This window comes from Rhinoraja longicauda, chromosome 2, assembly GCF_053455715.1.
Source record: "Rhinoraja longicauda isolate Sanriku21f chromosome 2, sRhiLon1.1, whole genome shotgun sequence".
NCBI classification, from domain to species: Eukaryota; Metazoa; Chordata; class Chondrichthyes; order Rajiformes; family Arhynchobatidae; genus Rhinoraja; species Rhinoraja longicauda.
In genome coordinates this window covers 44913740-44933038 of record NC_135954.1, presented here as the reverse complement: position 1 = coordinate 44933038, position 19299 = coordinate 44913740, and the positions used below count along the sequence as shown (strand labels likewise).

Below are 19299 nucleotides of genomic sequence, written 5' to 3'. Positions count from 1 at the left end.
GTTGGATAAAGAAGTGTGGGGTGGGAATTAAAAGTGTTGGGCTTTGGCAACTGAAGGCCCAAATGTTAGAGGTAGAGAGATTAAATTCAGACATGACCGAGAGTACAGAAACAAAGAAGTGAAGATATCTTGTAGCATTATTTGACTGGGGGAAGTATAAGCAAGGCCTTAAAGCGATGAGGATTTTTAAAATCAACATGTTGTTTGACTGATGCTAGCTAGCAAATGTACAGATAATGCATGTAGATTCGGTACCAGTGTGTTTAGTTTAGTTTAGTTTAGAGATACAACATGGAAACAGGCTCGCCGTGTAGAGATGACCCGTACACTAGTTCTATCCGACGCACTATGGATAATTTGTACAGAAGCCAATTAACCGACAAACCTGCATATATTTGCAACAGACAATAGGTGCAGGAGTAGGCCATTTGGCCCTTCGAGCCAGCACCGCCATTCACTGTGATCATGGCTGATCATCCACAATCAATACCCCGTTCCTGCCTTCTCCTCATATCCCTTTACTCCACTATCGTTTAGAGCTCTATCTAACTCTCTCTTGAAAGCATCCAGAGAATCGGCCTCCACTGCCTTCTGAGGCAGAGAATTCAACAGATTCACAACCTTCTGGGTGAAGTTTTTCCACAAATCCGTTCTAAATGCCCACTCACCCAACCTGTCCAAGTCACCTTACATCCTCATAGCATCCACCTCACAGTTTACACTACTACCCAGCTTTGTGTCATCGGCAAATTTGTTAATGTTACTTTTAATTCCTTCATCGAATTTATAAATGTATATGGTAAATAGCTGCGGTCCCAGCACTGAGCCTTGTGGTACCCCACTAGTCATTGCCTGCCATTCTGAAAAGGACCCGTTAATCCCTACTCTTTGTTTCCTGTTCAGCAGATAAAAGGCATGCTCAATTGAGTTCAGATCGGGTGATTGACTCAAGAATTGACCATTATTTAGCTTTGAAAAACTTATTTGCTGCTTTAGCAGTATGTTTGGGATCATTGTCTTGCTGTGGAATGAACCGCCAGCCAATGAGATTTGAGGCATTTGTTTGAAGTTGAGCAGATAGGATGTGTCTATCTGCTTCAGAATTCATTAAGCTACTACCATCAGCAGTTGTATTATCAATGACGATAAGTGAGCCAGTACCTTCAGCAGCCATACATGCCCAGGCCATAACACCCCCACCACTGCGTTTCACAGATGAGGTGATATGCTTTGGATCTTGGGCAGTTCCTTCTCTCCTCCATATGTTGCTCTTGTCATCACTCTGATATAAATGAATCTTCATCTCATCTGTCCACAAAACTTGTTTCCAGAACTGTGGTTTCTCTTTTAAGTACTTCTTGGCAAACTGTAACCTGGCCATCCTATTTTTGTGGCTAACCAGTGGTTTGCATCTTGCAGTGTAGCCTCTGTATTTCTGTTCATGAAGTCTTCTACAGACAATGGTCATTGACAAATCCACACCTGACTCCTGAGGAGGGTTTCTGATCTGTCGGACAGGTGTTTGGGGATTTTTCTTTCTTTTAGAGAGAATTATTCTGTCATCAGCTGTGGAGGTCTTCCTTGGCCTGCCAGTCCCTTTGCGATTAGGAAGCTCACCAGTGCTGTCTTCTTAATGATGTTCCAAACAGTTGATTTTGGTAAGCCTAATTTTGGCTGATGTCTCTAACAGTTTTATTCTTGTTTCTCAGTCTCATAATGGCTTCTTTGCCTTTCATTGACACAACTTTGGTCTCATGTTGATAAACAGCAATAAAAGTTTCCAAAGGTGATGGAAAGACTGGAGGAAAGACTAGCTGCTGAGAGCTCTCTTATACCTCTTATAAATTGAAGAGGCATTTAAACACACCTGAGCAATTACAAACACCTGTGAAGCCATGTGTCCCAAACATTATTTGTGCCCTGAAATGGGGGGACTATGTATAAACACTGCTGTAATTTCTACATGGTGAAACCAAAATGTATAAAAAATGGCCTTTAATAAAATCTGACAATGTGCACTTCGACCACATGTGAGTTTTTCTATTACAAATCTCAAATTGTGGAGTACAGAGGCAAATAAATAAATGATGGGTCTTTGTTCGAAACATTATGGAGGGCACTGTAAGTAGTTATCAATATAAAATTAAAGCAAGTTTGAAGTTTCACAGCATGGAAAGGTGGATAATTTGATAACCAGAGTGCCTTGCGATGATTGATATGGTACAGGATCAATGTCTTTGCATTAGATAAATCTCGCAGGTTCCAGGACATCAAAAGATTTGAGAGGAACACTGTAAATTCCTTTTAATATTTCAATAGATTATTACAGCATCATGACACATTTAATACCAATATGTTTACCATCAGTGTCAAACATTCCAGTGTCAATTTCAGGGACGAACTCACAAGCAGAGAATTAAATTAGATGCAGTCATAAAACAAAGTAATACAAAGTCAAAGAAAGTGCACTGTTAGCATGATGGTAGTTAGTTAAACAAAGTCGAGATCATAGAGGTGCAAAGGAACCGCAGATGCTGGTTTACAAGAAAGACACAAAATGCTGGAGTAACTCAGCAGGTCAATCAGCACCTGTGAAGAACATGGATAGGGGACATTTCAGGCTGGGTGCGGGGTAGTTATGTGGAAGGGAGAAGGTGCAGGACAAAGTCTGGCGGGTAATAGATGAGGGGTACAGAAGGCGTGAGACAAAAGGATTGAAGAGTTGAGAATTGTGAAGCTGGAGGAAGGAATGTAGGTGGAAGGGGAGGGGGAGGGGACAAGTGGGATACAAGGTAGAGATGGGAGAGAAGGGGGTTGGAGAGTTGGGGTTGGGGGAAGGAGGGAGAGGGGGAGGTTTTGTAGTTACCTAAAAATGAAGAATTCAATGTTCACCGTGATTTTGAATGTCAAAATCATATTTGTTTTGTTTCCCTCTTTTCAGTGAAACACAATGATAACCTCACCCAAGGGAAGGAAAATCAAACCATTCAAAATGAATGCCTCTCGAGATTTTTCCACTCTTCACCTGAGTGTTCGTAATTCTCTCAGGATTAAGCCATTGGGCTTCACGCATCATCTCGTACCCCACTCAAGTGGTTATTTAACTTTGAATTGAAACAATCAGTATTGCGAAACTATTCAAACACAGTGAGCCTCCTTTTATCCTCATCTGACAATCACACATGAATCATTTTAAGGTGTGTTCATTTGATAACGTTGATTGACAATTTTTCTTTTTTTTTAATCCAGAAACACTGTGGCCAATTACAGTTGCTTTATTGCTGCCTCAGCTGAGAATATAGATAAGAAAAGCTTTTGTCTTTTGAAACTCCCAACACAATAAGCTCTTCGTTAAGGAAAACAATTCACAGCTCGGGAATGTGCAAATCAATCATAGGTCTGTGTGAAAATATTTTATCTGTGCTGTATGCCAGAGGTTATGCACAAAACACAATTAGATGAAGCATCAGAGTATGAACATGGCTAACAGCATGATTTTTCACAGTCCCTGTGCCAGTAGCATTGTCATTAGACGTGAAGTGTAACTTGCAGGATTAGAAGAATAGAGAACTTCTGGTGGTTTTTATGGGGTTGGGGTTTTTTTTAATTGATTTTTTTAAGTACAGGTAGTGTGTACATTACAATGGCAACACTCGGTGTTAAACATAGAGGCAAGATAAAGTGATGTCCAGTTAAAACAAAGCATAAGGATTGAAACAAAGTATAGTCGAACAAACAGCAAACAAAGAAGAAGAAAAAAAACAGTTACCTTTTAAAAAAAATACTAAATATTATTCAGGAAATGAAGGAAATAAACAAAAAACAGAAGACAAAACAAAACAAAAACTAACAATGGCAACAAGTGTGGGTCCAAAGATATGTGGATGTGATACACCATGAATAGGACCTTATCTCATCCTGTCAAGCATATGAGGTATACGAGTCAGTTAATTTCTGCTGAGTTATTGACCATTTGTCGAGAAACGGTTTCTAGATTTTCAGGGACATTTTCCTTGTTGGCAAGTTTATATGTCGAAGGCCTTCCATGTGAATCATATTTCCCAGCTCCCTCAGCCCTTGGTGGAATGTGGGGCTAGACTCAGATTTCCATTGTTGTAAAATGAGACGTTTTGCTAGCAGAATGCAGAGTGAGATGGCCTGAGCAGTAAGATTCTTAACATAATTTCTTATTTGGAGGTGAGTCTTAACATAGTTCCTTATTTGGAGGTAACTAAAAAAGTGTGTTGATGGTAGGCTATAGGATTGTTGCAATTGTTGGAAGGATAACAGGTTACCCTCAAAATATAAGTCTCCGATTGTGACTGTGTTTTTATTTTCCAGACGGAGAAAAAGGAATCATCTAAACCTGGAGGGAAAGCATGGTGTTTGCAGATAGGACTATCCATGTGAACTTTGGGCAAATTCAGGAAAGATTGAATTTGCCTCCATGTTCTTAACGAGTTTAAAATAACAGGGCTGGTTTATGTCTGATGTAATTTTTATCTTGACGGGATTATTCAAAAGAGCAGGAAGAGATTTCTACCTGCAGTCCGCCTGTTCAATCTGAAGCCAGGAAGCCGTGGTTATTACAGTGGGGTCTGGTTATTAGAGTGGGGTCTGGTTATTAGAGTGGGGTCTGCTGATAGTCTTTTGTGCCAGAGGGACAAAATTCTTAAGTTTGCAGCCCAGTAATAAAATTGAAATCGAGGGAAGCCAAAACCATCTTTTAACTTATCCTTATAAAAGAGTGGAAAAATCTCGAGAGGCATTCATTTTGAATGGTTTGATTTTCCTTCCCTTGGGTGAGGTTATAAAAGACGAAATTGCGGAGCATTTGGATAGCAGTAACAGGATCAGGATCGTTCCGAGTCAGCATGGATTTACGAAGGGGAAATCATGCTTGACTAATCTTCTGGAATGGACAGGGGAGGGTTGGTGGATGTAGTGTACCTGGATCATGTTGATCTTGGAATCGTGTTTAACACAGACATTGTGGGCTGAAAGGCCTGTTCTTGTGCTGTACTGTTCTATGTAAAATGAGGCAGTCATATTCCATCACATCCTTACCACCGGCAAGAATCACAGAATTAGTGATCAACATCACAACGGTTCAGCCTTGAACCCCGGTCATTTGGGCCACTTCTATGGTGTGGAAACCTTTAGATCTTCCTCCAACAAGCGTTCTTGGCGACTATTAAGAATATCAAAACGCAACTTCTCCTGATTTACAAGGAGTTGATTTATGATTTGAATATCCTGATGGCCCCTTTCTGTAATGCAACATAATTCTGAAGACTACAAGGAAGTTTCTGAAAATACAGGACTGAAAATTTGCTTGCTTCGGCAAAAAATATCGCAGTGCACTGCAGATTATCTGATGTATCCTGTGGCTTACTGAGGCACTAAGCTTCAGTGATGGGGTGACTTTGAAAAAGTGACAGCGTTTGCATATGTACCCAAAGTCTTGTATTGGCAAATGTCTTTAATCATTAACTTATCATTTGACTCCACATAATCCCATGTCTCTTTGAGATACACAGATACTGAGCAAATAGAGTAGTTCACAATGTATTCTCTAATTAACTTACTCCTGAGGGAATTGGGCTGGTCAAGTGACTGGGGTGTCAGTAGACAGGAATGTCTGCAGGTTAAAGTGAGCCAAGGCCAATTTTGATGGTATTAGACAGGATATCGCAAATGTTGATTGGAATAAATTGCTTGTGGTCAAAAGGATGTCTGGAAAGTGGGATACTTTACAAGTGATATTGAGAATTCAAGTTATGCAGGTTCCCAGTAAAATGAATGGTGAAGCAGATAGGAAGACAGATCTGTGGAACTGATGCATTAAAATGTGCAGCAATGCTGAAAACTATAATGTGCACTCTGTGTTTTTTTCTTTGCTCTGTCTATTGTAATTGATTTAGACTTGATTTTATTTATGAATGATATATCTGACCTGTGTGAATAGCATGCAAAACAATGCTTTTCAATGAGGCTCGGTATATATGACAATAATAAACCCAAACATAAGCCAGGCAATGAATGACCCTTGGTGAGAGAAATTATGATCCTAGTCAGGAAAAAGGAGGAGGCCTGGGCATGAGGATGAAGATGAAGTGAATCCCTGGAGGAATAGAGGGGATTGAAGAGCATACCTAAGGAGGAAATCAAAAGGGCAAAATGACGGCATGAGATAGCTCTTGGGAAATAAAATTAAGAAGAAGCTAAAGATATTTTTTAAGTATATTAAGGGAAAGAGGGAAACAGGAGAGAGAATAGGGCCCCTGAGAAACCAAGCTGGTCATCTATGTACGGAGAAGAGGGGATCCATTGAGGCTCAAGGTCCACAATGAATATTTCTCCATTTTTACTCTAAAAAATTCATGAAGACTAGGGAGCTTGGGAAAGTTAATGGAGATGTCTTGAGGACAGTCCCTCGTACAATTGAAGAGTTCAGTATGGTGGCGCAGCGGTGGAGTTGCTGCCTTACCGCGTCAGAGACCCAGGCTCAATCCGGACCACAGGCGCTGTCTATACAGAGTTTGTGCGTTTTCCCCGGGTGCTCTGGTTCCCCCCCCACATGCCAATGACGTACAGGTTTGTAGGTTAAGTGGCTTTGGTAAAATTTGTAAAAAATGTCCCTGATGTGTGTAGGATAATGTTAGGGTGGCACTGACTCAGTGGGCCGGACAAACTTTCTGCGCTGTATCTCTAAACTAATTTCAAGGTGATCGGCATCTTAAGGCGCATGAAGGTAGACAAATCTCCCGATCAGACATATCTGAAGACACAGTGGGAAGCTAGAGAAGAAATTGCAGGATGAGCAAAATGAATCATCACTGCACATGGGAGAAGTGCCAAATGATCAAAGATGTCAGTGGGTGGTTAATGCTGTGCCTTTAATATGGTGCCTCTGTTGTTGGGCTGCAACGAGCAAACTATTGACCAGTAAGCCGAACTTTGATTGAGATTTTTGAAGAAGTGTTCAAGAGATTTGACAAAGGCACGGTCACAGACATAGCCTATATGTACTTCAGCAAGGCCTTTGATAAGGATCTGCATGATAGGCTGCTCTGGAAGGTTAGATTGCACGGGATCCCGGGTGAGCTGGATATCTGGTTACAGAATTAGCTTAATGGTAAGAAGTGATGGAAAATAAATTTTTGGACTGGAGGCCTGTGATAGTGGTGTGCCTCAGGGTTCAGTGCTTGGCCCATTGCTGCTCGTCATCTATTTCAACGATTTAGATGAGAATATACAAAGCATGATGACAGTAAAATAGGTGGTATCGTAAACAGTGAAGATGGTTATCAAGAGTAGAAGTGGGATCGTGATCAGCTGGGCAAGTGGGCTGAGGAATGGCTAATGACGTTTAATTCAGGTTATGTTAAGGTGTTTCATTTTGGGAAGTCAAACCACGGCAGGACCTTCACAGTGAACAGTGAGGCCCTGAGGAGTGTTGTGGAACAAAGGGATCTAGGAATACAAGCACATTGTTCCCAAAAATGGAAGATAGGGTGATGAAGAATGACTCCTGTGATGAAGAACCCCTGTGACTAGTAGTGTGCCTCAGGGTTCGGTGCTAGGCCCGTTACTGTTTGTCATCGTTCAATGATTTGCATGAGAACATACATGGCAAGATTGGCAAGTTTGCTGATGATACAAAAGTGAATGGTTTTGCAGATAGTGAAGATGGTTGTGAAAGTTTGCAGCAGGATCTGGATCGATTGGCCAGGTGGGGTTAGGAATGATTGATGAAATTTAATAGAGACAAATGTGAGGTGTTGCATTTTGCAAAGTCTAACATGGGCAGGACCAGCACAGTGAATAGAAAATTGGTTGACAGACAGAAAGCAAAGAGTGGGGATAAATGGGTCCCTTTCAGAATGGCAGGCAGTGACTAGTGGGGTACCGCACGGCTCGGTGCTGGGACCGCAGCTATTTACAATATACATCAATGACTTGGATGAAGGGATTTAAAGTACCATTAGCAAATTTGCAGATGATACAAAGCAGGGTGGCAGTGTGAACTGTGAGGAAGATGCTATGAGGTTGCAGGGTGACTTGGACAGGTTGTGTGAGTGGGCGGATGCATGGCAGATGCAGTTTAATGTGGATAAGTGTGAGGTTATCCACTTTGGTGGTAAGAATAGGAAGGCAGATTATTATCTGAATGGTGTCAAGTTAGGAAAAGGGGACATACAACGAGATCTGGGTGTCCTAGTGCATCAGTCACTGAAAGGAAGCATGCAGGTAGAGCAGGCAGTGAAGAAAGCCAATGGAATGTTGGCCTTCATAACAAGAGGAGCTGAGTATAGGAGCAAAGAGGTCCTTCTGCAGTTGTACAGGGCCCTAGTGAGACCGCACCTGGAGTACTGTGTGCAGTTTTGGTCTCCAAATTTGAGGAAGGATATTCTTGCTATTGAGGGCGTGCAGCGTAGGTTTACTAGGATAATTCCCGGAAAGGTGGGACTGTCATATGTTGAAAGGCTGGAGCGACTAGGCTTGTATACACTCGAATTTAGAAGGATGAGAGGGGATCTTATTGAAACGTATAAGATTATTAAGGGGTTGGACATGTTAGAGGCAGGAAACATGTTCCCAATGTTGGGGGAGTCCAGAATCAGGGGCCACAGTTTAAGAATAAGGGGTAGGCCATTTAGAACGGAGATGAGGAAAAACTTTTTCAGTCAGAGAGTTGTGAATCTGTGGAATTCTCTGCCTCAGAAGGCAGTGGAGGCCAATTCTCTGAATGCATTCAAGAGAGAGCTAGATAGAGCTCTTAAGGATAGCGGAGTCAGGGGGTATGGGGAGAAGGCAGGAATGGGGTACTGATTGAGAATGATCAGCCATGATCACATTGAACTGCGGTGTTGGCTCGAAGGGCCGAATCGCCTACTCCTGCACCTATTGTCTATTGTCTATTTGTCTATTGTCTATTGAATGTTGGGGCTCTGGGAGGGATCTAGGAGTGCAGGTGCACGGTTCCTTGAAGGTGTAGTCGCAGGTAGATCAGGTGGTCAAAAAGGCTTTTAGCATTGGTCTTCATCAGCCAGAGTATTGAGTATAAACGTTGCGAGGTCATGTTGCAGTTGTATAAGACATTGGTGAAGTCCCATTTAGCGTATTATTCCATCCCGAACTTCCCTTGTCAGCCACGGTTGCCTCATGCTCCCCTTAGAATCTTTCTTCCTCTTTGGAATGAAATGATCCTGCAACTCCTGGATTATGCCCAGAAATTCCTGCCATTGCTGTTCCACCGTCATTCCTGCTAGGATCCTTTTCCAGTTGACCTTGGCCAGTTCCTCTCTCATGCCTTCCGAGTCCCCTTTGTTCAACTGCAACACTGACAGTTCTGATTTAACTTTCTCCCTCTCAAATTGCAGATTAAAACATCATATTATGGTCACTACCTCCTAGCAGTTCCTTTACCTTGAGTTCCCTTATTAAATCTGGTTAATTAGACAACACAAAATCCAGAATTGCCTTCTCTCTGGTAGGCTCCAGTACAGGCTGCTCTAAGAATCCATCTCGGAGGCACTCTACAAACTCCCTTTCTTGGGTCCAGAACCAACTTGATTTTCCCAGTCTACCTGCATATTGAAATCACCCATAACCACAGTGGCATTACCTTTGTTACATGCCAATTTTCACTCCTGCTGCAACTTGCAACCTATATCCGAGCTACTGTTTGGGTGCCTGAAGATAACTCCCATTAGTGTCTTCTTACCTTTACAATTCCTCAATTCTATCCACAGCGACTTAACATCGTCAGTCCCGATGTCACCCCTCTAAAGGGACTGAATTTCATCCCTCACCAACAGAGCTACTCCACCTCCTCTGCCCACCTGCCTGTCCTTTCTATAGGACGTATTACCCTGAATATTCAGTTCCCAGTCCTGATCCTCCTGCAGCCATGTCTCTGTAATCCCCATAGTGTCATATCTACCAATCTCTAACTGAGCCTCAAGCTCATCCACTTTACTTCTTATACTTTGCGCATTCATAAATACTTTTAATCCATTACTCACCTCACCTTTCACATCGATTCCTATTTCACTTGGCCATACTCTCCTTTCCCTTTGTGAGCTTTCTGCCCTTTTAATTTTGGTGTCTTTCTTAACTTTTCTTCTACTCTCTTTCCCTTTAACTCTATCCTTATTTTTACAATTTGTCTCCTCCCCCCCACTATTTAGTTTAAAGCTTTATTTTGCATGCTGTCCAATCAAATCAAATAATATTAAACCTGGATACAATGAAGCCAAACTCAAGCACAGTAGGTAGAGCAAAAATGAAGATACAGTGGGCAGAATATAGTTCTCAGCATTGTAACGCTACAGTTCCAGAGACAATGTCCAAAATCTGCAATGGGGTAGAAGTGAATCAGACACTACCCTAAATTACGAAAGGACAGTTCAGACGACTTATCACAGAGGGGGGGGAAGCTGTTCCTGAGGTTGTGTTTTCATGCTTTGTAGACAGATGTAATCATAAGGCAGAAGAAATGAGCTTATTAAAAACGTACAAATGAGCAATCATATAATTTCAGTCCTTGCGGTCAGCCCTGGTGCACAAAAGCAGATCACAACAGAATGCTATCATCATTGTGTAATTAATGTTTTCACTGACTACCCTCTAAATTCCTCTTAAAATTGGTGATTCACTGGACAGGCTATTCCAAAAATTCAGCCATCCACGTGTAATTGTTGTACCTTACCTAATCCATCTATTCAGCTTCGCTCATCCAACACTCTCTTGTTGTGTTATTGCAGCTGTGGTAAACAAGCTTGCACAGAGACTCTTCCCAGGGACTTAATTATTTCAGTAATAACCCCTCTCAGCCTCCTTTGTGAAAAATCATCCAATGTCATCTCTCAATGCAGCTCTCATCTCTTCCAGCTATCAGATGCGTAATCTTTCACAATCCCAGCACCATAACATATTTCTTGTAATATTCCAGTACAATGGAGTCAGAACTGCACGCATCAGTGCAGGAAACACTGGGCCTACCTTTGTAAGGCTAAATATCCGAGCCTGTGATTTCTTCTCGATTACATTTTCTGGCATTGCCCATTTCAAAAAGGAATATACACACGATCAGAATGCACAAACAAACGCCTGAGAAAGACGGTTAGATTCACTGAATCAATCACTCTCAAATTTACAGGCTTGGGATCAAAAAGTTCTAGGTTCTATGAAAATATCTGAGCATGCATGCCACCACTAACAGAAAAACACAAGGCATCATCGCGTCTGGAAGCATCAAATGTTCTGCTATTATGAGTGGAATCTCACTTTCAACTATGTGTTCATCATTACAACATTTTCTCCTCAGCCAAAGGATACTGGTGCACAGTTTAAAAATACCTCTGAATATTGAGACAAACTGGTCATTCTTCATTACAACATTCAGCAAATTATTCGGTCATTCTATGGCAACTTCTGTCACTGTCCTTCACACATCAAAGTTCACCCATGGACGACACAATAACCCTTGGCATCAAACAACATGCAACAACCAAAACAAAAAAAATATTTCTCTAGAAATTAATCACAACCTCAAAACATGCATCAGGTGATTGGTTCATGGCAAGTCGTGAAGCTTCGTTTAATGCATGCTACTGGACAATTCAAAAATGCACCGTGTCAAAGGCACTGGGTGCCAATGAGCAGCCTTACACCCTGAAGGATTTCCTCTGACTGTGAGCTCCACTAAGGTGCAGGGAGAAGCAGACCAGGGGTGGAGGCCCAGACCGTCACACTAACCTGCCTCCCTTCCTTCGACTCCATCTACACCTCACTCTGCCCCAGTAAGCCTGCTAGCATATTCAAAGACTAGTCTCACCCTGGTCATTCCCCTCTTCTCCTCTCTACCATCAGGCAGAAGCTTGAAAACACATACCTCCAGATTCAGGAACAGTTCCTGCCCAGCTGTTATCAGGCAACTGTACAGTCTCGCAACAGCTAGCGTGCGGCCCTGACCTCCCATCTAACTCATTGGAGACCTTTTAACTTTCTTTAATTGGACTTTAATATTGTACAGGTCCACCACCGATTTTTCGGCAACTGGTGGTCCAGCACCTCCTTTAATCCGGAAATGATCATGAGAATGCACTTGAAACCCCTCCCAGGTCCCCCCAGGCAGGATGAGACGGCCGATCAGGACTTCTGCGGCCAATCGGCGGGTCGTATCTGCGCCCTACAGCTGGAGTTCTGGAACTCCAGCCCGGCTGGAGCCAGCAGATCCATTCCCATAGCCGGCTTCCCGAGGCTGACTTTTCGGGCCGGTATATCAGCCCCTCGGCGGCCTAAGCGGACCCTTCTGGTACCATTCGACTCCTCTCGGAGGCCGTGACCTTGGTTTAGTTTAGAGATACAGCACGGGAACAGGCCCTTCGGCCCACCGGGTCCGTGCCGACCAGCGATCCCCGCACATTAACACTATCCTGCACCCACTAGGGACAATTTTTACATTTACCAAGTCAATTAACCTACAAACCTGTACGTCTTTGGAATGTGAGAAGAAACTGAAGATCTCGGAGAAAACCCACGGAGGTCATGGGGAGAACGTACAAACTCCGTACAGACAGCACCCGCAGTTGGGATCGAACCTGGGTCTCCGGCGTTGCATTCGCTGTAAGGCAGCAACTCTACCACTGCGCCACCATAACCACCTGGTTGGTCCAGCATAACAGATAACCAGAAAGGCTCTGGAACCAAGGGTGCCAGAGAATCAATGCTGGACCTGTATCTTTGCACTAATTGTTGTACGCTGTAAAACAACAGTCCAGTCTACCTCACAAACCAGCCTCTCCCCCTTCACCTCTCCACTCCATCTACACTCCATGCTACCTCGGGAAAGTAGCCATCAAGGACCATTTACATTCCATTCATTCCCTCGTATGCTTCTTCGTCAGGCAGAAAAAAAAAAAAACTTGAAAGCACGTACCAGCCCACTCGATCAGCTTCTTTCCCCGCTGTTATCGGACTAATAAATGAACCTTTCTTAAACAAAGTGTGCAGTCTCGATCTCCTAAGCCACCTTATTGTATTTCATCTGCACTTTCTCTGTTACTGTCATGCTAAAATGCTGAAACACTTTATTCTATACTCTGGTATTTTTCTCTCTGCCTTCCCTGTTGTATTTTATGCATGTCATGAGTGTACTCAAGTGTACAGTGTGATTGACTGTGGAGTACACAAATAAAGTTTTCCCTATATCTCACTACATGTGAATACAAATACAAATATGAATAACAAAGTTTTACAGAGCATCACTTCTTGACACTTATACTTAAGGTCTGTCCGATGAGGGCAAACATACCACTCATCTTTTTTACCACTCCACCTACTTGTGGTTCTACCTTCAATGAGCTATGGACTTGGATCCCAGGATCCCTTTGTGCATCAGAGCTGTTAAGGAACCTGCCATTAACTGTATACCTAAGTACACGTGAGAATAAAGTACCAATAAGAATTTGACCTTTCAAAGTACAAAACTTCACACTTGCCGGGATTAACCTTTGTCTGCCATTTCTCTACCCATATCTGTAACTCCTCTATGTCCTGCTGTATCCTTTGACAATTGCAAACCCACCCATTGTTGCGTCGTGTACAAACCTACTAACTACATTTTCGCCAAGTCATTTATATATATCATAAAACAACAAAAGTCCCAGCACTAAACCGTGCACAGCACAACTAGTCACAGACCTCCAGCCAAACCGACACCCTTCCACTACTCCCCTCTGTCTTCTATGCGTAAGCCAGTTCTCAATTGAAACTACCAAATCATCAAGGATCCCGTGTACATTACTCTTATTTAAGGGACATTGTCAAATGCCTCACTGTCCATGTCGACAATATCCACTGCCCTATCTTTATCAATCACCTTCGTCACCTCCTTAAAAACTCAATCAAGATTAACTTGCACCCAATTAATTTGGACCCAACCCGGACTACAGGCTCCAACAGTCTATCTGCCGCTTTTCAGAACAATTTTCCTTCCGTGCCCTCCGTTGTACCCTGGCTGTGATGCGCCGGCACCAGCAGGCCCTCGTTCTGACTCTCCTTGGGACTTAACTTGCACAATACACATTCAAAACAAATAGAATTCAACATGTTCCAAAGTTCCTCAAAACTCTCTTATTCTCACCATGAAATACAGTGGTGAACTTCCCTGGGTGAAAAAAAAAATCAGACCTCTAATTGGGATATTGGATGTGATCAGGAATTTGCAATATGGATAATTGAAAGCAAGCACAGCATTGTATACTTCTGCCGTTTAGCATTTTGAATTCTATCTTGGGCTATAAATAGGTCACAATTTCTTGAATGAAAACTTGAAACTAATTATTTGTTAAAGGTTTCAAATTACTTTTATTCAATAAATTATATTCTGTCATGCTTATTAACTCTGCTACTCACTTTAAACTGATCAAAGGTTACTGACATGAAATGTTAACTGTGTTATGCACCCAACTAATATTGCCTTATGTGCAAGGTATGCCAACATTTTCTGTTTTTAATTTCAAACAATCAATATGCTCAAGAAGTTCACAGAAAATTCATTTGTGTATGGTACCTCCAAAATAATATTGATCTCCAGTCTTGACTTGCATTGGACTGTTTGTTCGAACAGCAGAAGCATCATCACCATCAACACTGAGAATGGCAAAATTTTCTTTAGCAAGAAATCGGACGGTGTGCCATTGGCCATCATTGAGCCCAAAACCTGAAATGTGATAAAGAAAAGAATCATCAACAATATGTTTTTGCCAGTTCAATGCTACTGGAAGATGCAAGCAATTTAAAATATAGAATAATCCAACCCTTACTGTGCAGACATTTGCTTTGCCTCCCTGGAAGTTCAAGCACAAATTAGAACAAGTCTCTCACACAAAATTGGTGAAAAAACTTTGAAAGCCAGCTAAACTGTGCCAACTTAATCAGCAATCAAAGCTGCCAGATATTCTGCAATGTTTTTGACATTCTGAAACATTTGAAAAAAATCTGAAACTATTAAAAGCAAGCTATTAAAATATTTAAGTAGTTATCAAACAAAACATTTAAGTACACTTCAACAATTGAATCAACTAAAAATATTAAATAAACTAAGACAATAAAAATCTTGTTAATGAGCAAAACAGTATATAGTTGCTTGGACATCAGTGGATTGAGCAGGGAAAACTAACATGGATTATTGAAGAAAAAATGTGTTTAAACAATGCGGTAGAGATTTTTGATTCTGCACAGGGAAGACTGATGAGGAAGAAGCATTTCGTGTGGAGGATATATCGACTTCCAACTGGTGTTTGGTAAAGAACCACATTACAGGTTTATCGTAAAGATTGGAACAAAAGGGGCTACAGATAGCTGAATAGAAATTACCTTGACCTGAAACAAAGTGCAGAGAGGAATGCAAAGGAGTTGTTCAGTAGTGCCCGCAGGAAATACCAAGTACATAGGATCACTGATTTCTAACATTATATATTGATGACCTAGATATGCGTGCACAGACCCCAATTTCCTAATTTGCAGATGGTATAAAACTTGAAATCAGAGTGAACTGTAAGGTGGATACCAATGGACTCTAAGATGGGGGAATAAACATATATATGGCAGTTGAAATGTAATGAAGAAAACATTTTAGTTGGAAGAGTAAGGAGAATTGGAGGGGACAAATATGGAAGTGAACAGGAACCCAGATAATTGGATGGATATGTGCAAAAATCACAAAAAAATAGTAGAGTAGGTTGAGAAAATGAAAAAAGTATATGGGACCCTGAGCTTTATAGATTGAGCCTTGAAAGAAAGAGCAAGGGACTCATGATAAACGATTATCACACAACTGGAATAAAGAGCACAAAACACACTGCTGCAGGAACTCAGCAGGCCAGGTAGCATCTTTGGAGGGAAATGGGCAGGCAATATTTTGGGTCATGACCCTTCTTTAAACTCAGAGAGAGCTCCTTTGAAGCATACTTTGAGGTTTCACACTGAAGTGGTAAAAATGGAGACACAAGAGACTGAAATAATGAGTCCAGTTCTGGACATCACATTTTAGGAGAGGTATGAAATCCTTTTCGACGATATAGAAAAGATTTGCTGAAATGATAACAGGTATACAGAACCTGGATGAGTCATCCTTGGAACAGAGGAGATTGAGAGAGAATCTGACCAGGCAAGTTAAAAATCACAATGTTGTCAGACACACGAGTCAGAGGAAAATTGCTCCCAAGCATCAAGAACCAAAGGTCGTAGAAAGAGAGTAAATGGCAAAACAGATGAGATATGAAGAAAATATATTTAAGGAGCAGTAAGTAGTTAGCATTTAAAGTATACTTTTGGCCGACAGTAAGACAATTCTACTCTGGGGTTCAAAACAGAATTGGAGAAGTCCTTGAAAGGAAACAAATTACAAAACTATAGGGAGAGTGTGGGTGAAAAGGTATGACTGGATTGCTCATACATAGAACCAGCATGCCATTGATAGGCCAAATGGTCTGTTTCTATGCTATATCATTTCTATAATTCCCTGAATCTGCTTCTACCATTTGCTTTCAGTAGTACATTCCAGATCCTGACAACTCACTAAAGAAAGTCTGATTGGTAAAATGTAGCTGATAAACTGCTGGGAAATAATCATTTATCTTTAACATAATTTATTACATCATATAAACAATGAGTCAGTGTTTTTTTCCTTTCTGGACACTTACAAATTGATACAATGCCAGAAAAGATAAAAGCCATAATTCTGTACTGCTGATTTGGAAATGTGGCTCATTGACGGGGTAAATGTCAGTGTCGCCCATGAATCTGGTGAATGTAACTTCAAAAACCATTGACGCTTTTGGATCGAGTATAAAGCTCCTTGAAAAACTGACACTATTTCTAAACTGTCACTTAGATTTTCAAAGACATTATGTCACGTTATTTAAAATATTTGGATATATTCTCAAGATGTTTGCAGATTTATTGGAGGGGTATTTTGGTCAGATATCATGTCAGTGCATATGTTTACTTTTGTGAAAGATGATTCTGCCTCGAGAAAGGTGATAGTTTTTTGATCTACATTTGCTGCAAATCAGATGTAATGCAGAAGTGAGCATGCTGCATTATCAGTTAACCAAACAATATCTCATTATGTTTGGAAAGGATTATTAACCAATTGTTCAACATTTAATTTAAAGCAGGTATATTTCCGATTTACTTTTTTTCTGAACTTTTCTAAATAATCTAAATTTGACCAGTAACAAATTTAAATATTCTTCCAAAAATCAATGCCACAACATTTGTACAGGTTTCTAATATAGAAAATCTATATAATAATAATTGAAGAAATTTGAAAACAAAAATGAAGTCCAATGCAAGTTTGACTACAAATAATACAGTACAGATTGAAAATTTGTGCTGCAATGCATGTAAAGTAAATGTTTTCCATTACAATTTAGAGAGGCAGAATGAATCACCAATATAACCATGGAAATAATTACAGGCTCTTTTTGTTAAAGTGATTGAGGATTTAAATTAACTTGGGGATAAACCTCTATATTTCTGAAACCCTCTAGAAATGGCTCACGAATTACAACAAATAGTTTCACAATGGAAAAACTAACCAGTCATAACATTTTCAACCACATTAATAAAGCAGGATAACAAAAAAAGTACTTGGCAGATGCTCATTATATTTGGAACAAAATCTCATGCTAATCTTTAAGGAACAAAAAGATATTTCCTGAAACTTGAAGGTCTGATCATTTATCCAAGCTCCAACTTCAATGACAGTTCAGTAGTTCATTAATTTAGTAATTAATTGGAAACGCCAAGCACTCCAAACTAATAGCTCCGCGAAAGTGAAATCATTGTTCAAAATAATTAGTTCACTAAATTGAATTAGTCTTTACAATTCAGGTGCAAATAATAAGTTTCTGGAAGGAATTTCAGTCACCATTCATATATTATTCAGGCAACCTCTGATATCTGATTATTATGAACCTCAAATAAATTATGTAGGAGTGCCAATAAAAATAAAAATCATACAGAGGCTACAAAAATGCTAATTTTCATTTCTATCTTCAATTCAGAAACAAACAATGAGTGAATAATTATTGCCGCATGAGATTCAGTTGTGCCACTTTGCACAGCTCGGAATTGCTCGATATCATGAGGGAGTTCTTCTCAATTCGGCTAAACCTTGGCGTGTTGCCTGTCACAATACCCCTTATGGGTTGCTGCAAATGCTGCCTTGGTAAGAAAAAACATGTCTGAGCAATTTATTTGGACCCAATGCAGCTCAGATGAATCCTTGACACTTGTATACTTCTTGCTGCAATCAGCCTTAGATTCCATGTAGAGATGGCAATAGATAATGGACACTGTTGAACATTTCACTCTAATACATTATTAGACATGTTCGAACAAATAATTGAAATATTTTTGAAAAACCAAAGCTAGTTCGAGTACATTTTATTCCTAAAACTGATAGTATTTCTTTGTGCACTTCTCTCTTTGTGTGAAAGAATACTAGCTAGGTATCCCATTACAAAGAATCCAACACAGGGAACTGCTTTGCATAGAATTTTTACTTCTGAGACCTGACTTCAAATTCTATCCCAAACTTATGGGGGTATTGTCTGCTTCAGACTTTCTCTCATTCTCTTTATCATAAAGAAACTGGAGCAAATTAACCTGTCAGTTTAGATGTAGCTCTGAACAGGATGAATCTCCAAGAACGAACCTGTCCGTGACTGAAGTACTAATTGGAGCAAAATTTGCAGCCTTTCATTGTTAATCCTCAAGGGTGGCCGATGAGAAATGAAGGAACTGAACTGCTAAGTAGGGCGTCATCTCCATGTTTAGGAATATTGACGGTGGATTTATTTGTTTTGTGCAACCAAATTCTGCATCTAGGTAAATCGTTAAAGAGAGCAAAAGAATGTTTATGCTTTGAAGTAATGCTGCATTTAACATCAATGGACTCACCTGAATTAAAAAGTGAAACAATGTTCTGTTGCCCAACACTATCATTAATCAACTTGAGTGCAAAATCCACCAAAATTTAATTTAAATTAGTTGGAAAGATGAAAGTAATGCTTTTGCTGTCTGCATTGACAATAGTTAGACAGTAAATAAAAGCACAGTGGTATCCTATGGCATGCAGTATTTCATTCATTAGAACAGCTGCTAGGTGCTGATACTGAGATGAATCCTTCAAGATCGCAGGTCATACAAAGAATTTCAATGAACTATGTGAATGAGCAGTCCTAAGAGAATCACTTTCTGCAAACTATCTGTTGT

The 19299-nt window shown here is 40.6% G+C and overlaps 1 protein-coding gene across 1 annotated transcript in view; it reads right to left on the bottom strand.

Annotated features, from left to right (window-relative positions):
* The window catches only part of LOC144604190 (contactin-associated protein-like 2), a 1366128-nt gene that overhangs the window by 678135 nt on the left and 668694 nt on the right, over positions 1-19299 (bottom strand). The window contains exon 9 of the mRNA XM_078418400.1: positions 14585-14734. Within this exon, the coding sequence (XP_078274526.1) occupies positions 14585-14734 (150 nt within the window). The remainder of the gene's footprint in view (positions 1-14584; positions 14735-19299) is intronic.